This window comes from Prionailurus viverrinus, chromosome B4 (genome assembly GCF_022837055.1).
Source record: "Prionailurus viverrinus isolate Anna chromosome B4, UM_Priviv_1.0, whole genome shotgun sequence".
NCBI classification, from domain to species: domain Eukaryota; kingdom Metazoa; phylum Chordata; class Mammalia; order Carnivora; family Felidae; genus Prionailurus; species Prionailurus viverrinus.
The window spans coordinates 62,109,303-62,128,635 of record NC_062567.1 but is presented as its reverse complement, the minus strand read 5'-3'; the positions used below and the strand labels follow the sequence as shown (position 1 = coordinate 62,128,635).

General features: G+C 37.7%; 1 protein-coding gene across 1 annotated transcript in view; it reads left to right on the top strand.

Moving 5' to 3' along the window:
• PKP2 (plakophilin 2) overlaps positions 1 to 18,712 on the top strand; it is a 94,933-nt gene extending 76,221 nt beyond the window's left edge. The window contains exons 10-13 of the mRNA XM_047868415.1: positions 5,871 to 6,024; positions 13,330 to 13,519; positions 16,779 to 16,866; positions 17,258 to 18,712. Of these exons, the coding sequence (XP_047724371.1) occupies positions 5,871 to 6,024; positions 13,330 to 13,519; positions 16,779 to 16,866; positions 17,258 to 17,326 (501 nt within the window). The 3' untranslated portion in view covers positions 17,327 to 18,712. The remainder of the gene's footprint in view (positions 1 to 5,870; positions 6,025 to 13,329; positions 13,520 to 16,778; positions 16,867 to 17,257) is intronic.
• Positions 18,713 to 19,333: the final 621 nt, after the last annotated feature.

The window sequence follows — 19,333 nt, the reverse complement described above, 5'->3', positions numbered from 1 at the left end:
CTGGGTATGGAGTTGGAAAGGACATCTGTGCTTTTGTGCCCCAAAAACTCAACTGCAGAATAAGGAGCTGCTTCTCTTCCTGATGTGCTTACTTTATACCAGCAAAGTCAAAAATATATAAAACAGTAAAAGCTCATTCCGTCCCCCATGTATTTTACACCTTAGTTCATAGTTAGGTATTCTATAAATATGTAGTTATTTGAACTAAGCTTATATTCCTTGCCTTGGTCATGAAATCATTAGAATAACCCCCCCCCCATAATAGTTCATAATATGTCCAGTTTCCAATTATCCATCCCCATAGAGAAGAATACTCTTCTGGATAACAAAAATATTATTTATTCTTTACTTGAGAAACCATGTTCATTCTTTAATGTGTTTCTAGAGAAGCCTCCTCTGTTTTGAACAAAATTGTGAAATAGTAAAACCAGTATTTCTCTTAACACAAATAGGAGTGCCTGGGTGGCTCATTCAGTTAAGCATAACTCTTCATTTTGGCTCAGGTCATGATTTCGAGCCTTGTATCAGATTCTCTTCTGGGTGTGGAGCCTGCTTAAGGTTCTCTCTCTCCCTCTCTGCCTGCCCCTCCCCTGTGTGTGCCTGGCTGGCTAAGTCAGTAGAGCATGTGACTCTTGATCTTGGGGTTGCAAGTTTGAGACCCATACAGGTGTAGAGATTACTTAAAAATGTATATACGTGTGTGTATACACACACACACATATATATATGTATATGACAAAACTTTAACCTCTCTGATTTTCTGCAAAATTTACTTGTGCATGAAGAGAAGGAAACAAGAAACTACCAGGAACGACACAGTCCCCTTACCTTCCCATTTTCCCATGCTAGGTTTCCCAAAACCATTTTTTTTTTCACTTTGCCAAACTACAGAAACCCTTCTATTAACTACCAGCCAACTTAAAAGAAAATGCCAGGAATTAACTTGGTGTACATGTATGTGTATGGATATCTGAGTCCACTGTGTTCTGAGTATGGTTCAATATGAGCTAAGCCTTTAAGCTTGGCTTTTAGCCTCTTCCAGTCCAAGATCTCTCATGGAATCCAAACAGTCCAGAAATGTTTCCATGTTCCTGAGGATAGATACTACATACAGAAACACTTACACTACTTAAGTTCTGAATATGTAGTTTATTACCTAGAGCTTAAGTTCCTTCATTCATTTATTAAACAAACATTTTTTGAGTGCCTACTGTATAGCAGGCACTAGCCTAGAGCTAAGCACATAGCAGTAAATAAGATTAAATCCCTGTGTTTGGTAATAATCTAACAGGGATAAACAAAATAGGAATTTAAGGCACTAGGAGATTCCAAGTCCAAAAGGAATCAAAGCATTGGAGATAACCTCATAACTGTCCTAATTGTGTAGAGGCATTTAAAATCATACCTAATGTTAGACCAGTCCAGTTCCCTGAAAGGAGGCTTACACTGAACTGGTATTAATCCATACTCAGAATTGTTAGAGTTTAATTTGACTGGAGATTTATAGGAGAAAATCCTTGGCACCATGGGACAATGATATGTTCTTTTAAGTTAAAAGATGCTTTTTATGAAAATTTTAACTTACATATATATCTTTTCTAGTTATCACTGTTCCTAATTTTGTTATGCTTAAATTGTGTGATAAAAAAAATACTTGGTTTTATAATTTCCAAAAAGAATCATTGAATAGGAAAACATGAGAAGCAGGGCATTTAAAATAATTTCAGGAAATATCCAGTCTATTAAACTTGTGTTCATAACTGAGATAGCACTGAGTAGTTGATGGTCATGTGCAAAGAGCCTAAACTAGAATGGATACAATGTGTGTGTCAGTTATGTATCAGTAGAAATAAGTTAATTAAACATCACATAGTCAAAGTTAAAAACCATTGAAATAAGCACTTTTCAAATTTCTAAAACACTTTAGAAGTTTTTAATTTCATATCTGTTAGGAAAAAACAAAACATATCCCCTACCCTCACACCTTACTAGAAAACAAGTTCCAACAGCAATGAGATTTAAATGTTAAAGACAAAACTATAAAGCTTGTGAAAGGATATTTTCATGATAGGGGAAGATTATTTAAAAGTGGATGCAAGGGGCGCCTGGGTGGCTCAGTCGGTTAAGCGGCCGACTTTGGCTCAGGTCACGATCTCGCGGTCCGTGAGTTCGAGCCCCGCGTCGGGCTGTGCTGACAGCTTAGAGCCTGGAGTCTGTTTCAGATTCTGTGTCTCCCTCTCTCTGACCCTCCCCCGTTCATGCTCTGTCTCTCTCTCAAAAATAAATAAACGTTAAAAAAAAAATTTAAAAAAAACCATCTTGTTTAAAAAAAAAAAAAAGATAAAAGTGGATGCAAAAAGTACTACTATAAAGTATGTGTTTTATAAATTGACTACATTAAAATTAATAACTTATGGTGCTATGCTATCCAAAGACATTGTTAAGACAGTAAAGAGTCAAACCACAAAGTAGAAAAAGATTTTTGCAACGTGTGTAAGTAACAAAGGTTGGTATGTAGAAAATATGACAACTCATCGCGGCGCCTGGGAGGCTCAGTCAGTTAAGCGTCCGACCTCGGCTCAGGTCATGATCTCACAGTTCATGAGTTCGAGCCCCGTGTTGGACTCTGTGCTGACAGCTTGAAGCCTGGAGCCTGCTTGAGATTCTGTCTCTCTGCCCCTCCCCTAGTCGCTCTCTGTCTGTCTCTCTCTCTCTTTCTTAAATATAAAAAATAAAACATAAAAAAAATTTTTTTTAAAACTCATCAAATTAACAATCAAAAGGTAATCCAAAGAAAACTGGCAAGAGACTTGAACAGGTGCTTCACAAAATGGCCAATAAACATTTGAAAAGGTATTTAAAACCTCCTTAGTAATCAGGACAATATGAACTAGAAGTGCTTTTTGCAAATAGTTGACTAACAGTCATTCTCACATATTCCCTAGAGCTGGAATACAAAAATCTCTTGGGTAAATCTGTCTGTTTACTTTCCTTTTTGAGCAAATTCTAAAGACCACCTCACTTCACTTTCTCATTTGCCTCCACGAATCAGAATTAATAAGACTAATATTTAGCTATTCTTTCCCCTGATTGATTAAACATCATTTGAGAATCCAAACTTCATCTAGACTTGCATGTTTCCAATTATCATTTTTATATACTAACATCAAAGCGCTTTGTTATATATAAGAATATATCATTAGGTGGTATAGGATGATATACATACAAAACAAGATTTTAATTTTAAAAGCATCTTATGTCTCAAGAGAAAATAAAAATTTTGAGAAATATCTTGTGATGTTTTAATCTATCTTGATCTCCTGAGATGATAGTAAATCTTTAGGAAAACTTGATAACATATTATTCATATAGTTCAGTTCAATAAATATTTACATAGGACCTCTCATGTTCTAGGCACTGTACAAGGCACCGAAAGGAAAAAAAAGAGTTGGATAAGATCCATTTCTTCCTTTAAAGGAGCTTCTAGCAGGAGAGATAGCAGTTTAGTATAGTTGTAACCTAGAGAATTAGGGGGTAATGATAAGGAAAGAGGAAAATGGATACCAGGCCAGACGAAGACATCTGAAGACCATTCTGAAACAATGGAGAGTCATTACAGAGTTTAAACCTGAGGCGGAACATAATCAGATTAAATTTTAGAAGAGTCATTCTGGTGTGAGGCTTTGAATCCCCAACTGGCATTTAAAAAACAGAAAGTTGACTGGCAACATTTGGTTCCTAGTGGAGATTGGAGACCATAACTTCACAGAAGTACCAGTCCGCAAATGCACTATTTACTCTAGCAGTATTTGGTGGCCAAGTATAAAATCAGTTTTGCAATTATACTGGGTAGGTAGAAAATAAGCTGGAATGATAAGAGAATTAAGGGTATTGAAAGATAGTTTGTGATGTGTTGGTTCATGTACAACTAGTCTAAATAAGAAAGAAAGTTAAAACAGAAGAGTATTGGCAACTTGAGGTGTGGGGAGTAAAGGTTGAGATAAGGGCACTGGAGTTCTTGATGAGGCTGAAGAAGAAATATAGTAGGAGTGAGGGACAGAGAGCAAAGTGAACAGGAAATTGTGTTCAGAGTATAACAGTTTATGTTTTCAGAGTCAAGATATTTTGGGATGAAATAGGTTCTGTATGACCATGGAAGTGAATGACTGATGTGTGGAAGAGATGACAGTCAGTGACATTTAGCAAGTCTAGGAACAAAGGCATAATTAATGTGGTCATCTGTAGTGAATGTGGAGTGGAGAAGGCTCTGAGCCAGGCTCCGAAGCCTCCAGTAGATGTTGGGAAAGGAACGGTAGGCCTTGAGATGACAAAGAAAATGCTATGGCAGTGATAGAGCTGGATGGCCATGACTCAGAAGACGGAGCTACTGCGTGTGGGGGAAGACATCTAGACGGGCCATTGGGAAGACAGAGGAATGCTAACCTACCTCTGTGCCCAAGTCACGGGAGTGGTACAGAATAAATAGCCTCCTCTGGATGGCTACAGAGGAAGGATTCTTCTCAGAGTGGAGCAAATAGTTTAATGGAGTGCTCTACAAGTTAGTGTGACAGACTTGTTTACAATAAAACATTCTAAAATAGTGATTGTTAAACTTCTTTTGAGTCTTGGACACTTTGACTATCTAATAAAAGTTATAAACCCTTTCCCTGAGAAATTTTATTATAAACACAAAAATAAGTTTTCTTTATTTTTTATTTTTAAGTAATCTCTATACCCAACATGGGGCTCAAACTCACAATCCCGAGATCAAGAGCCATATGCTCCACCAACTGAACCAGCCAGATGCCCCAATACAAAAATAGCTTTAAGGACTTGCTCTCCTCTCCCTAAAACCTTTCTGGGATCCAATCTTCAGAACCCCTGTTCTAAAAAGTATAGTAGAGAATATAAGAGCAAATCTGCAGGAGGGAGGAGAAAATAAGCAGTATTTAGATAAGATAAACAGAGAAGATAGACACCCTGAAGAATGGTGGGAATTTCTGGCAGGTGGCCTCAAGTTAGCTTCAGATAGAAATCTATAAAGTTGTAGACACAAGCCAAGATCCCTGTATTAGAGGTTTATTGATGCCAGGAAGGTTTTGGTCAGTACTCAAACTAATTTGCCAACCTAATTCCAAATAAGATTGGTCTCTAGTGGACTTGGACCTGGACCAGCAACTTGCATACACAGCCTCTGACTGAAAGCATCGAATTAGAAATAATCTAACGAGCCATACATTCTTTTCTCTAAAGGCCCAATATCTCTTTCAGAATAAACTGGCTTTTTAGAATTGAACAAGTTTATTAAGATATGTAAAATGCCAAAACTTAAGAAAAAAGAAACAGAAAAGGTGACTAAGCGAACAAATACATCGAATATTAATCAAAGGCATCTCCCTTTAAAATTTGTCTCAGCTCAGTTGTCTTCGTGGGTAAATTCCACCAGACCCACAAAGTTGAGATTATACTTACATTACACAAATAGTTCAAGCAAATAGAAAAATGGAAAACATTATGCAACTAATTTCATGACACTAGTGTTTGATTCTAAAACATCATCATTATATCCTTTTCACAATGCTGAGCTGAAGATATGAATAAAGAGGAAAGCAAGGAAAAGACAGGCTCATTTTATTTACGAACAGGCAAAAATATAGTAGGTAACCAAATCCAATATTCTATTTAAAAATACCTAATAAGCTGTTTTTCTCCAGTAATAAAATTGAAAACGTAATAAGAATTTAAAGGAAGTATCTTCAGGCTGGTTTCATCACAGCTTTAGTTTTAACAGTCTCTAGTAATCTACAGAAATTTAAAATTAGTGTGAAGTCAAATGCAGTGATATTGATAAGATATGTCTCACGCAACAGATGCCAACATCAGTAGCTCAGACAGTTGTCCAGAAGGAAAATGGCCTGCAGCACACCCGGAAGATGCTGCATGTTGGTGATCCAAGTGTGAAAAAGACAGCGGTCTCCCTGCTGAGGAATTTGTCTCGGAATCTCTCTCTGCAGAATGAAATTGGTGAGTCAGCAAACGTGTCTTGATGTAGTGAATACATATCGAAAATATAAATTCAGGGGCACCTGGGTGGCTCAGTTGGTTAAGCATTCGACTCTTGATTTCAGTCATGATCTCATGGTTTGCAAGATCAAGCTCCATGTCAGGCTGTGCACTGACGGCACAGAGCCTGCTTCGAATTCTCTCTCTCCCTCTCTATCTGCCCCTTCCCTCCCTCCCCTCTCTCTGAAAATGGGTAAATAAACTTAAAAAAAAAGAAAGAAAAGAAAATATAGGGGCATCTGGGTGGCTCAGTCAGCTAAGCATCTGACTTCAGCTCAGGTCATGATCTCGTGGTCCATGAGTTCAAGCCCTGCATTGGGCTCTGTGCTGATAATTCACAGCCTGGAGCCTGCTTTGGATTCTGTGTCCCCCTCTTTCTCTGCCCCTCCACCACTTATGCTCTGTCTGTCTCTCTCTCTCTCTCAAAAATAAATAAACATTAAATTAAAAAAAAATACAAATGCTATAAAACATTGTCTGTATCACTTTTTTTTTTTTTTTTTTTTTTTTTTTTTTTTTTTTTTTTTTTTGCAATGATGAACTGAAAATGTGACTAAGGAGCAAAATGTGATAAAATAGACCTGGCCTTTGCACCCAGGCATCAAGGGTCTGCTTTCTCCCAGGGTCTCAAATAGGATTTTTCGTAATATCCAGCATTTTGTTTTGTTTTGTTTTGTTTTGTTTTAATTACTATAGAAGGGAAACTTAGACCTAATTATAATTAACAAGGTAAGTACATATTTGATGTTTTTCTGCCTTCAGTTGTATCATTGTGGATAGTCTTTTTAATCTATGCACCTGGCTTTCGGGATGCTCTCTGGGTGGCCTACTTAAGTGCTGCTCTTCTGAAACATTGAAAGTGTACACAGAGTGGTGTTCACTTTAGAACCTTGGTCCTTGGGGCACCTGGGTGACTCAGTCAGTTGAGTGTCCGACTCTTAATTTCGGCTCAGGTCATGATCCCAAGGTCGTGGGATTGAGCCCTGCATCAGGCTTCACTCTAAGCGTGGAACCTGCTTGGGATTCTCTCTCTCTCTCTCTCTCTCTCTCTCTCTCTCTCTCTGCCCATTTCCCCCATTCACTCTCTCTCTCTAAAAAAAAAAAAAAAAGAACAAGAAGAAGAGACTTGGTCCTTGTGCTAGAAAAAAATGAAATAACAGATCACACACCAAAAAAAGACAAAAAGGAGGAGTATACTGAATGTAGTGGATTCAGCATAGATGGTTTTTGTTTTTGTTTTTAATTTTTTTTTAATATTTATTTATTTTTGAGACAGAGAGAGACAGAGCATGAACGGGGGAAGATCAGAGAGAGATGGAGACACAGAATCTGAAACAGGCTCCAGGCTCTGAGCGGTCAGCACAGAGCCCGACGTGGGGCTCAAACTCACGGACTGTGAGATCGTGACCTGAGCCGAAGTCGGCCGGTTAACCGACTGAGCCACCCAGGCGCCCCAGCATAGATGGTTTTTAAATGAATACAATGAAACATTTGCTTTATTTTTGAGAGTCTTTATTATTGACAAAGGTGATAACTATTTACACCATCAAGTAATGTTTTCATATGCTTTATACATAGAAATGCCTGATATGGGGCACCTGGGTGGCTCAGTCGGTTAAGCAGCCGACTTCGGCTCAGGTCATGATCTCATAGTCCATGAGTTCGAGCCCCGCATCGGGCTCTGTGCTGACAGCTCAGAGCCTGGAGCCTGTTTCAGATTCTGTGTCTCCCTGTCTCTGACCCTCCCCTGTTCATGCTCTGTCTCTCTCTATCTCAAAAATAAATAAACGTTAAAAAAAAAAATAAAAAAAAAAAAAGAAATGCCTGATAAATACTTGTGAATCAAGTCAAAAACTATAAAATGAGATAATAGGAAAATAATGCCAAAAATCAGTCATGCTTCTAATGCTCCATAAATTAGTCATTTCTGACAACTTGAAAACTAGTTTTTCACAAAATTCTACTAAATTTATAAACAAATGCTTGTTTGTTTTGGTGGACACACACACACACACAGCACCAGAGATACTGAAGTCTGATTATGTCTTAATAATGTCATTTCCAAAGCCAACCAGCAGCACAACATTGGAGAGGTAGTTTCATACAATGGTCTCGTGCCCATAATAAATATAGAGAGAGCCTGGAAATTTTTCAGTGAATATGAAAGAAACCTTGCCGTAGGCACTCTGAAAATTATGAAAGTGTTCTCCTCATTGTCCTTTGTGGACTTTTGTGTTGCACTTTAATCAGGTATATTATCTTTGACTTTTTTTTTTCTTTCCCTAAAGGAAATGTTGACTCCATCTTTAAAACAGTGCCGATGGAAATAACTGTGCTCCACACATTATGCATGTGCCTTCAGGGCAAAAATGCTGTTGGTCTCAGGTTCAACCATCCTCTAACTGTTGGGAAGATACAAATACAGCCCCATACTTTATTTTTTTATAAATAAGCATTGTATTTAATTCTTCAATGGAGCGGGAAATGACCTTGGCAGAATCAAGGGTTTTTTGTATTTCAGTACACTTAATGTTTATCTATTTTCTTTGTTTACCTACTTTGAGTGACTTCTGGCCTTCATACATTGCATCTTAAATTTTGTTGACAAGCTTGGGTAATTACAATATTCATACTTTTTTTTTCCGTTAACAATTAATGGCTTAGCAATGTGACTTCTCATTCCATATTTGTCACTTTTAAGCAGAAGCTAGGTAAGTGGAAAATCATTGTTCTGGATGGTTTTATTAAATAATAACATCAATTAAAAAAAGATATGTGTTCATTTAAAAAATTCAAGAAATTAAGAAAAGCATAATAAATGAAGCAAAAAATACTTCCTCTTACCACTTGGAAAATAACCATTGGTAACATTAGGTGAATATTATTCCTGAGATCTCTCTATACCTATCTACCTATGATAAAAGTTTAGACAAAGAGAGAACTAAATAATCATGCTATTAAAATTGGATCATACATCTAGTGGTTAACTAAAAATTACTGGAGTTAATTTTAACAAAATAAAAGCAAACTGAATGATACAGAATAACTTCAAATACATTTTTCATTACATTTCAGGCATGTTTTAGAGATTGTGATAATGTGTGCTCGAGTTTGTCTCAGTCCTGATCTCTAACTCTTGGCCAAATCCAGAAGAATGTCTTAATTGCATGTGTAGCAATCTTAGTCTCCTCAATCACCAATAGTTCATCTTGTTGTAACATTCATGTCATGTGTGTGCAACGTGTGTCAGTAGCCCGTAAAAAGATAAAACAGAAAGAAACAAAGGAAAGAAGAAAGGGGAGTCAAGAAGGGGAAGAGGGAGGAAAGTTTCTATTCCAATATCTATATTTATTCTAGTTTGTCATTTTAGTGGTCCTGTTAATTCAAGTGCCATGTAACCTGTAGGTGATGCCTACTGAGCATTATAGGGAGGACCAGTGTTTTGTTAAATAGGTCTGGCCTTCTCCTTCATTATGGAATAGATCCAAAGGATTATTATGTTACAGTCACATCAGAGTTTATGGTGACCTGCCTGATCCAAATCCTCTTACTAATGAAGTAGTTTGCACTAAAAGTTAGTTTTGGGGCACCTGGGTGGCTTAGTCGGTTAAGTGTCCGACTTGAGCTCAGGTCATGATCTCACGGCTCGTGAGTTCGAGCCCCGCATCAGGCTCTATGCTGACAGCTCAGAGCCTGGAGCCTGCTTCAGATTCTGTGTCTCCCTCTCTCTCTCTGCCCCTTTCCCACTCATACTCTGTCTCTTTCTCTCAAAAATAAATAAACATTGAAAAAAATTTTTTAAGTTGTTCAATTTGTTTTATGCAGCCTGTAACTGTGATGAGGCTTTTATCTGTAAAATTCTGATGAGATTATCTGTTATTTTGGGGGGAATTTTTAAATGTTAATTCCAGTGTAGTTGCCATACAGTGTTCTATTAGTTTCAGGTGTACAATATAGTGATTCAACAATTCCATACCTTACTCAGTGCTCATCAAGATAAGTGTACTCTTAATATCCCTTTACCTATTTCACCCATCCCCTCACCCATCTCCCCTCTTGTGACTATCAGTTTCTTCTCTGTAGTTAAGCATCTGTTTTTTTGTTTTGTCTTTTTTTCCTTTGTTTATTTGGTTTGTTTCTTAAATACTACATAGGAGTGAAATCATATGGTATTTGTCTTTCCTTGACTGAATTATTTTACTTATTAGCATTATAGTCTCTAGCTCCACCCCTGTTGTGACAAGTGGCAATATTTCATTCCTTTTTATGATGAATAATATTTCATATAATACACCCACACCCCGCATCTTCTTTATCCATTCATCTATCAGTGGACACTTGGGCTACTTCTATAATTTGGCTATTGTAAATAATGCTGCAATAAACATAGGAGTGCGTAAATCCCTTTGAATTAGTGTTTTTGTATTCTATGGGTAAATACCCAGTACTGCGGTTACTGGATGGTAGGGTAGTTCTATTTTTAATTTTTTGAGGAACCTCCATAGTGTCTTCCACTGTAGCTGCACCAATGTGCATTCCCGCCAATAGCACACAAGGGTTCCCCTTTCTTCACATCCTCATCAACACTTGTTGTTTCTTAAGTTTTTTATTTTAGCCGTTCTGACAGGTAAGAGGTAGTTTTTCATTGTAGTTTTGATTTGTATTTCCCTGATGATAAGCAGCGGTAAGCATCTTTTTATGTGTCTGTTAGCCATCTGTATGTCTTCTTTAAAGAAATGTCAATTCATGTCTTATGCCCATTTTTTTAAATTGGATTATTTGTTTTTTGGAGGTGAGTTGTATAAGTTCTTTATATATTTTGCATACTAACCCTTTATCAGATACATCATTTGCAAATACCTCCTCCCATTCCAAAGTTGTCTTTAGTTTTGCTGGTTGTTTTCTTTGCAGTTCAGAAGCTTTTTCTTTTGATATAGTCCCAAGTAATATATTTTTGCTTATGTTTCCCTTGCCTCAGGAGACAGATCTAGAAAAATGTTGCTATGGCCAATGTCAGAGAAATTACTGCCTGTGCTTTCTTCTAGGACTTTTATGGTTTCAGGTCTCACACTGAAGTCCTTAATCAATTTTGAATTTATTTTTGTGTATGGTGTAAGAAAGTGGTCTGGTTTCATTCTTTTGCCTGTTGCTGTCCAGTTTTCCCAGCACCATTTGTTGAAGAGACTGCTATTTTCCCATTGGGTATTCTTGCCTCCTTTGTCGAAGATTAATTGAATATAATTGTGGCTTTATTTCTTTGTAGCCGCATGCTTTCGTAAGATGATCCACTGATAAACCTCCCCTCATTTTAATTACACTTAAATTCACTTAATTCCATGATGTCCATCTAAATTCAATGGAAAGAAAATTCACATTCTCAAGGCGTTTAATTCTGTGATTTAACATATTAAAAGGAGGAAGCCTTCTGATAATAATTTGTTTCTATTGGGAGATTACTACTTGCAGGGTGCTGTGATCAATTAACACATTAACTCATTTAATCCCTCACAACAACCCTGTGAAGTAGATACTATTATTATCCCATTTTATAGATTAGGACAATGCAGCATTGAGAGGTTAAGCAGCTTGCCCAGACCACACAGCCATTGGGTGGCAGAGGCAGGACTGAAAAGGAAGAAGTGTGGCTTCAGAGACTGAGCTCTAAACACTGTGCTGTGATGCTTTAATAACCGTGGAAAACAGAGTTCACGTCTTTGAGCAGAACGTGTGTCTTTCTTGTCAATCAAGTCCACATATTATCAAAGGATGACAATTGTTCAGTTCCTTTTTTGCACACCTCTCTGTTCTAGGCATAGTGATTCATGCTGGAAATACAGAGATGAATTTGATAATTGTTCTCAGGAGCCCATAGCCCCACTTGGAATTCAGACAGGCACATAACTAATTACAATCCAGTATTCTAGAGAAGTGCGCAGTTCAGGGTGCCACATAAACTCAGATGAAAAACAACAAAATTGGGGCACCTGGGTGGCTCAGTTGATTAAGCGTCTGACTTCGGCTCATGTCATTGTCTCACAGTTGGTGAGTTTGAGCCCCGTGTCGGGCTCTGTGCTGACCGCTCAGAGCCTGGAACCTGCCTCAGATTCAGATTCTGTGTCTCCCTCTCTCTCTGCCCCTCCCCTGCTCATACTCTGTCTCTCTCAAAAATAAACATTTAAAAAAAATTTTTTAAAGAAAATTAAGCAGAAGTTTTCATTACACAACCATGATAAACACAACACTGTATTCAAGAGTTGTGAGGAGAAATAGAAGCAGGAGAAATAGATAGCCAGGAACTTACATACAGAGTGAAAAAATAAAATAGTTTTTTTCTCCTTTTTATTTAAAAAAAAAAAAAATTTTTTTTTAACGTTTATTTTTGAGACAGAGACAGAGCATGAACAGGGGGAGGGTCAGAGAGAGAGGGAGACACAGAATCGGAAGCAGGCTCCAGGCTCTGAGCTATCAGCCCAGAGCCCGACGCAGGGCTCAAACTCACAGACCGTGAGATCGTGACCTGAGCCGAAGTCGGACGCTTAACCGACTGAGCCACCCAGGCGCCCCTCTCCTTTTTAAATATTAGTATTATTTGTACATTGATGAAACTAAGCAGTACAGATAATTTTTTAAAAATTTTTCGGTCACCGTCAATATTGTTGTAGAAGAACAAGTCCTATTCATATGTTAGTGTATTTCTTCTCAGGTTTCTTTTGCGTATTTTCTTTTCTAATGTTTATATTATGGATTATTTAAGTATATTAATTTTTCATAAAGAATATTGACAAATATTTTCTTGCGTTACATGTTTCATAAATATTTGGGGGGTGTATAATATTCTTTGCAGCTTCGTTTTTGATAGTATCCTATCACTGAGTTACTTGGGCATTTTATCATTTGTCACTTATAGATAATACTATAATAAAAATCTCTGCATAAAGCTTCTTCTATTTTTAAAGTGATATCTTTAGGATGAATTTCCAGAAGTGGAATTACTAAATTAAAGGATGTGAAAGTTTTTTAAATTCTTGATGTTTCTGTCAAATTGTCATTGTCATTTCTATCAAAAGATTTCCAGTGTACTGAGCACTGAGTATCCTCTTTTTAAGAATCTTTTTAAAAATTGAATAATAGAGAGATTACATCTTTCCATATATTTCTTAACCAGTTGTGTTTCTTTTTAAAATATTCTTTACCCAAAATATCTTGGGATGTTCGGGTTTAGAGACAACCTTTTTAATCAAGTATTCTTCTTCTTTCATTTTATAGCCAAAGAAACTCTACCTGATTTGGTTTCCATAATTCCTGACACAGTCCCGAGTACTGACCTTCTCATTGAGACTACAGCCTCTGCCTGCTACACGTTGAACAATATAATCCAAAATAGTTACCAGAATGCACGGGACCTTCTAAACACCGGGGGCCTGCAGAAAATCATGACTATCAGCTCAGGCGATGTGTAAGTCCTGTAGTATCTGCCTGTTGGCTCTCTTCCCTTTCCTCACTACCACTCCCAACACCCATCTGTAAATCTAGCTGTGAATATGCAATCATTGAGGACCATGGGTAACATGGCCAAAGAACGAGATTGTAACGCTGGGCCAAATCATTTGGTTCAATCCTTAGTAATCAAGCAAGTGAAAGACTGAATTCTCCAAGCTGAATAGTTGCCCATTATCTTCTAAAGTATCCAGCTAGAGGCACCTGGGTGGTTCAGTTGGTTAAGCGTCCGACTTCTGCTCAGGTCATGGTCTCACAGTTAGTGAGTTTGAGCCCTGCATCAGGCTCTGTGCTGACAGCCCAGAGCCTGGAGCCTGTGTCCATTCTTTGTCTCCCTCTCTCTCTCTGCCCCCCCACCCCTGCTCATGCTTGCTCTCACGCTCTCTCTCAATCTCTCTCTCAAAAATAAAATTAAAAATTAAAAAATTAGGGGCACCTGGGTGGCTCAGTCGGTTAAGCATCTGACTTTGGCTCATGATCTCCTGGTTCATGCACTTGAGCCATGTCAGGCCCTGTGCTGACAGCTCAGAGCCTGGAACCTGCTCTGGATTCTGTGTGTCCTTCTCTCTCTGCCCCTCCCCAGCTCGCGTTCGTTCTCTCTCTCTCTCTCTCTCTCTCAAAAATAAGTAAACATTAAAAAAAAAAAAACCTTAAAAATAAAAACAATTTAAAAAAATTTTAAATGAAGTATCAAGCTAGTCAAATGCCATATCTTCTCTGGGTAGCACATTCCAGCCTTTTATTGACCTAACAAATTCATTTATTTCCCAGAGCCATAACTATGATTTAAGAATAGGAGAATATAGGCAATGTGGAAGTCCTGTGGACAGGGATTGCCCTTTTCCTCACTTAAATCTGGAGCCAGTATCACCCCAGTGGCTTAAAAGAAGCAGTAATAACACAAGAAGTAGGAGGCAACATAATCAAATTCTTGCTTTCTTGGTTTTCTCTATCACATTTCTTCCACGTCTTATTCCCTTTTGAGAATAGAAGTTCTAATGCATATAAGTCATTCCACATCGCTGTTTCTGTGTCTTTAAATTTTCCCCATTAAAAAAAAAATGAGGAAGAGAATGAAAAACCTTGTATAACAAAATCATTATTATTAGTTAATTTAGAGACATGGGATCCAAAGAGGGCATGAAGATTATTATATTTTTCTCTTTATACAATTCTGAACTGTTTGACTTGTTAAATACAAGTTACTTTTATAAATAACCAAGCAAGAGAAGAAATGTTACAGCCCAATTATAATGAGTTGCAAAGCAAACAGACTTTACCTATAGTAGACAAATGTGTGCTTGGCCACACAGGGGCAAGCCTAGGGGTCTGTGGTATCCTGGAGTACTTGTGCTCTGCAGCCCCACTCTGGCAAGCCTCATAGGGAAGGAAGACCATATTCAGAGTCATAGGATAAAACGGAGCACTGGTTAGAATGTGAGTTCCCCGAGTCAGAATATCCACGTGTCTCCAGCGCCTGGCAGAGAGCAGTTACTTAATTTGTGGAAAGATTGAATGATTACTGTATAAAACAGAAATGACTATTCCGAGTAGTCATCCATGCTCCTAAGCAAATCTCAGTAAGACCTATGATTTTAATTACTTGAGTATTCAGACATAAGCACATGAGAACTTTTGGAAACTTCTTATAGCTTAGCAACAAATGGGGATGTCTGACTCTGTTACTTACTTTTTGCCTTGAGTGTCCGTCCATTTGTGAACCAGTCCTCATATGCCCTGTCTCCAAAAAAAAAAAAAAAAAAAAAAAATCAACAAGGAGCTTCTACCAGATGTGCCTGCTTTTCCGTCCTTGTGAGAGTGTTGGGTAACTGACCTGTAATTTAAGGGCTAGACTGGAAGTAAGTTGCCATATATAGCATTTTTTTTTTCAAATAAATAATTTCAAAATGCCAAACAACCAATTGATAAACTATGAATATAAAACATTTGCAATTCAAGAACACTTTCCAATTTTAGATATCAGAGACCCATAGTCTTCATGGATTTATGGGTACTTCAGTATTAGCAAGTGAGTCCAAGAACTCCATGAAGTACTAAAAGAATCTGTGAGGTGCTGATTTGGCTTCCCCTTCATACAAGTCTGGTATGGAAGAGAAAGGCTCTTAGCCAAAGAATGACCCCAAGATGTGCTTCTCCATACAGTACTGCATTTTTAGTTCATGGTTGCCTGTTTACAAACACCCATGATATGAAAAATTAAATCTTTGTTTCTTTGGGGGCCCCTGGGTGACTCAGTTGGTTAAGCGTCCAACAATTTCAGCTCAGGTCATGATCTCATGGTTTGTGAGTTCGAGTCCCACATTGGGCTCTGCACTGACAGTGTGGAGCCTGCTTGAGATTCTCACTCTCCCTCTCTTCCTCTCCCTGCTCACGCACTCTGTATCTCAAAATAAATAAACATTAGAAAAAAAGCTTTGTTTCTTTGTTAGAAGACAAAATTTGGCCATATGCAATTTGAGGTGATGGAAAAGAGAGAGCTCTAAGAAAGCAGAGAACCTTAGCCAGAAATAGGAAGTTCAGTACAAATTTAAAAGTAAAACATCAAAAACTAATAAGTACAGTGTTCATTTCTGTGGTGACTTGGCTATATAAGAGGAGTGCATTTTCCATTTGCTCTATACAAGAACAAAGAAATTTTGAAACTATTTTAAATGTTTCAAGAATTTATTAACTTGAAAATATCACTCCTAATTCATAGAGTAGTGTAGGAGGTATATATGTTTTTCAGTCCTGCTTTTCTGCATTTGTATTCTATAAATATATGTTATAAACATACAAATATATTTCTATTCTACAAATAGTATATGTATAATATTTAATATAAACATATTTAATTGTGTTTAATGTAATATAAAATAAATGGAAATAGTGTATACAAATATACAAATTTTATTTTGTAAGTTAATTCAAGGATTTATGGAATCTAAGGACATATTCCTTATAAATATTAGGAATATGCTCTATAAACTGATAGCCCTGTGCTAGTGGTTTTAAAAGATGAAAAAAGTAGTTTTTTTAACCTAGTGTGGCCCCTGGCCTTCAAAGCTCACCATCCAATTCTCTTGTCATGGTGAGTGACCTGACTTAATGGATGGCCACCAAACAACAGCAGTTAAAGATTTATGGAATGTCTGAGGCAGTATCCAGAAGCCTGACACACTCTCACTGATCTCAGAATGCTTTCTTCCTTTTTTCAGTTATGCCTCCAACAAGGCAAGTAAAGCTGCTTCTGTTCTCCTCTATTCTCTGTGGACGCACACGGAGCTCCATAATGCCTACAAGAAGGTAAGCACACTAGAAAGGTGAGTGTTGCAGTTAATAGGCAGATAATAGTGGTCCCCTGGTGAGAGATCACTAAAAACATTTAGCATTTTCTTGGGGCACCTGGGTGGCTCAGTGGGTTGAACCGACTTTGGCTCAGGTCATGATCTCATGGTTCATGAGTTTGGGCCCCATATCAGGCTCTCTACTGTCAGTGCAGAGCCCTCTTCAGATCCTCTGTACCCCCCTCTCTCTGCCGCTCCCCTGCTCGTGTTCTCTCTCCCTCTCCCTCCCTCCCTCCCTCCCTCCCTCCCTCTCTCTCTCTCTCTCTCAAAAAAAAAATTTTTTTTTTAAACTGCATTTTCTTGGATGACAGTGTTGTTACCTTTCACATATCTGTTTGCTTATTCCAAAGGCTCAGTTTAAGAAGACAGATTTTGTCAACAGCCGGACTGCCAAAGCCTACCACTCCCTTAAAGACTGAGAAAATGAAACAGAGCTCTCCGAAATCTCAACCATCCGCAGCCATAAAAAAGCCCCAGAGGAAAACACCTATTTTTCTACTTCCCAGCCCAAGAAACCTCAAAAAAGCATGCCCTGTTTCTTATCCTTTTCTATTTCCATGGTCCCCAGAATCCAGAACACAAATAACCAGAATAATAATTTTATTAGTTTTCCAGAAGACTTTTGCAAGTTTGCTACCACTAGGCACTGGTAACAGGCTTGATTTTATCCTCCACTGGTAGCGGTCTTTGTGATCAGGGCTTATGGCACAGGGCCTCCTGGAAGCAAAACGTGGATTCATGTGGAATGGACGTAACAGAATAAGGAAAGAAGTCATTGTATGACTAGGATTTTAAAAGTTTGATTTACATTTACGTTCCTTTCCGGTCTCCATGTTTTGTCACTCAAACGAACGTTGTTTCACCTTTGAGCTACGTGTGCGTGGTTCTGCGGTGTTGAAACAGAATGGAAATGATGAAGAATACTGACAGAGTTATCCAGGAAGAAATGTTAATGGCAAAATTATATGTTTGTTTACTCTATGCTTGTTTTTATCCTCTTGAATATTTTTTCTCTGATTTTAAATGAACTTAAAAGTTTTAGATCACAGCGTGCATGACTCTAAGAAAGTGAAATTGAAATGAAGTGATCATAGCAACTTTAAAAATCTTTTCAAAGGCAACTGTGCTTATGAAATTCAGTGTTCCCTCTAAACACCGTGTAAATGCTTTTCTTGCTCAAGGAAAATATGAATAACAACACCATTAAATGCAAATCTCTTCTGAATAGTAGGATTCAGTGTGATCTATCTCCTGGACTTTTTCAGTTACTGCCATGGGCTGATAGAAAAATGGACTCTATATTCTTCAGCTCCAAAAGGAACCAAACCTCTCAAACAGCTGGGTGAGCCCAGGGCACTGAAAACACAGCTCATTTTAATGAATTGCATCATCAACCAGCCCAACTTTGCCCAACATTTAAAAAAATAGCGCAGAGCCTCTAAATCTCATGTGATCTTCCTCAAGCCATTATTTTAAATGAAGGAAACTCTAGAGCAAAAAATGAAGACGTTATATTGAGGGAAAATATTTCAAGGCCACCCAGAAATGATATGAGAAACACTAATGTTGAAAAGTTGACAACCTCGTTTGTCGAAGCAAACACTCTGTCAAGTGTTCTTTTAACTGAGCTCTGATTAATACCATTTCCATAGAATTAGTCTTCTCAGTTACAATTCTGTTATATTTTGCTTTTTTAAAAAAAATCCAACAATGTTTGCTGTAAGAAAGTAGGAAGGAAAAATGTCTTTCAGCTCCTTTTGGCCAGAAAAGTGTAATAGAAAATAAATTCCCATTTTCAATTTGAATGTGTAGTTAAGTCTTTATTACATTTAGGCATTAAAATTATTTTAATTTTAAAAGCTCAATGGATAAGACTTAGGTTTCTAACCTAGTTCAAAATGAAATTAAATACCAATTTCTTTTTTAAATTTTTAAATGTTTATTTTTGAGAGAGAGAGAGAGAGAACGGGCGGGGATGGGCAGAGAGAAAGGGAGACACAGAATCCGAAGGAGACTCCAGGTTCTGAGCTTTCAGCACAGAGCCTGATATGGGTCTCAAACCCACAAACCATGAGGTCATGACCTGAGCTGAAGTCGGACGCTTAACCAACTGAGTCACCCAGGCGCCCCCAGATGTCAATTTTTAATACTAAAGAGAGAAATCATCTGTTTTTTCAGAGTTTTGATGAATACAGCATTTGGAGCATATTTATTCCTCCAGATAACTGAAGTATGTTCAAGAAGTTTCTATGGTTTTTAAAGCACTAGTAAAGCCTTCAATGACTTTAAACACAAAGTTTTAGGAGGCAAAATAATGTTGCCTGCATTGGTATCTGTGTATGTCTGATTATTGTGTATTGTGGCATATGTGGTATGATTGACATGACATTTGAGGACTTGACCTTATAAACTTCAGTTGCTAAGGA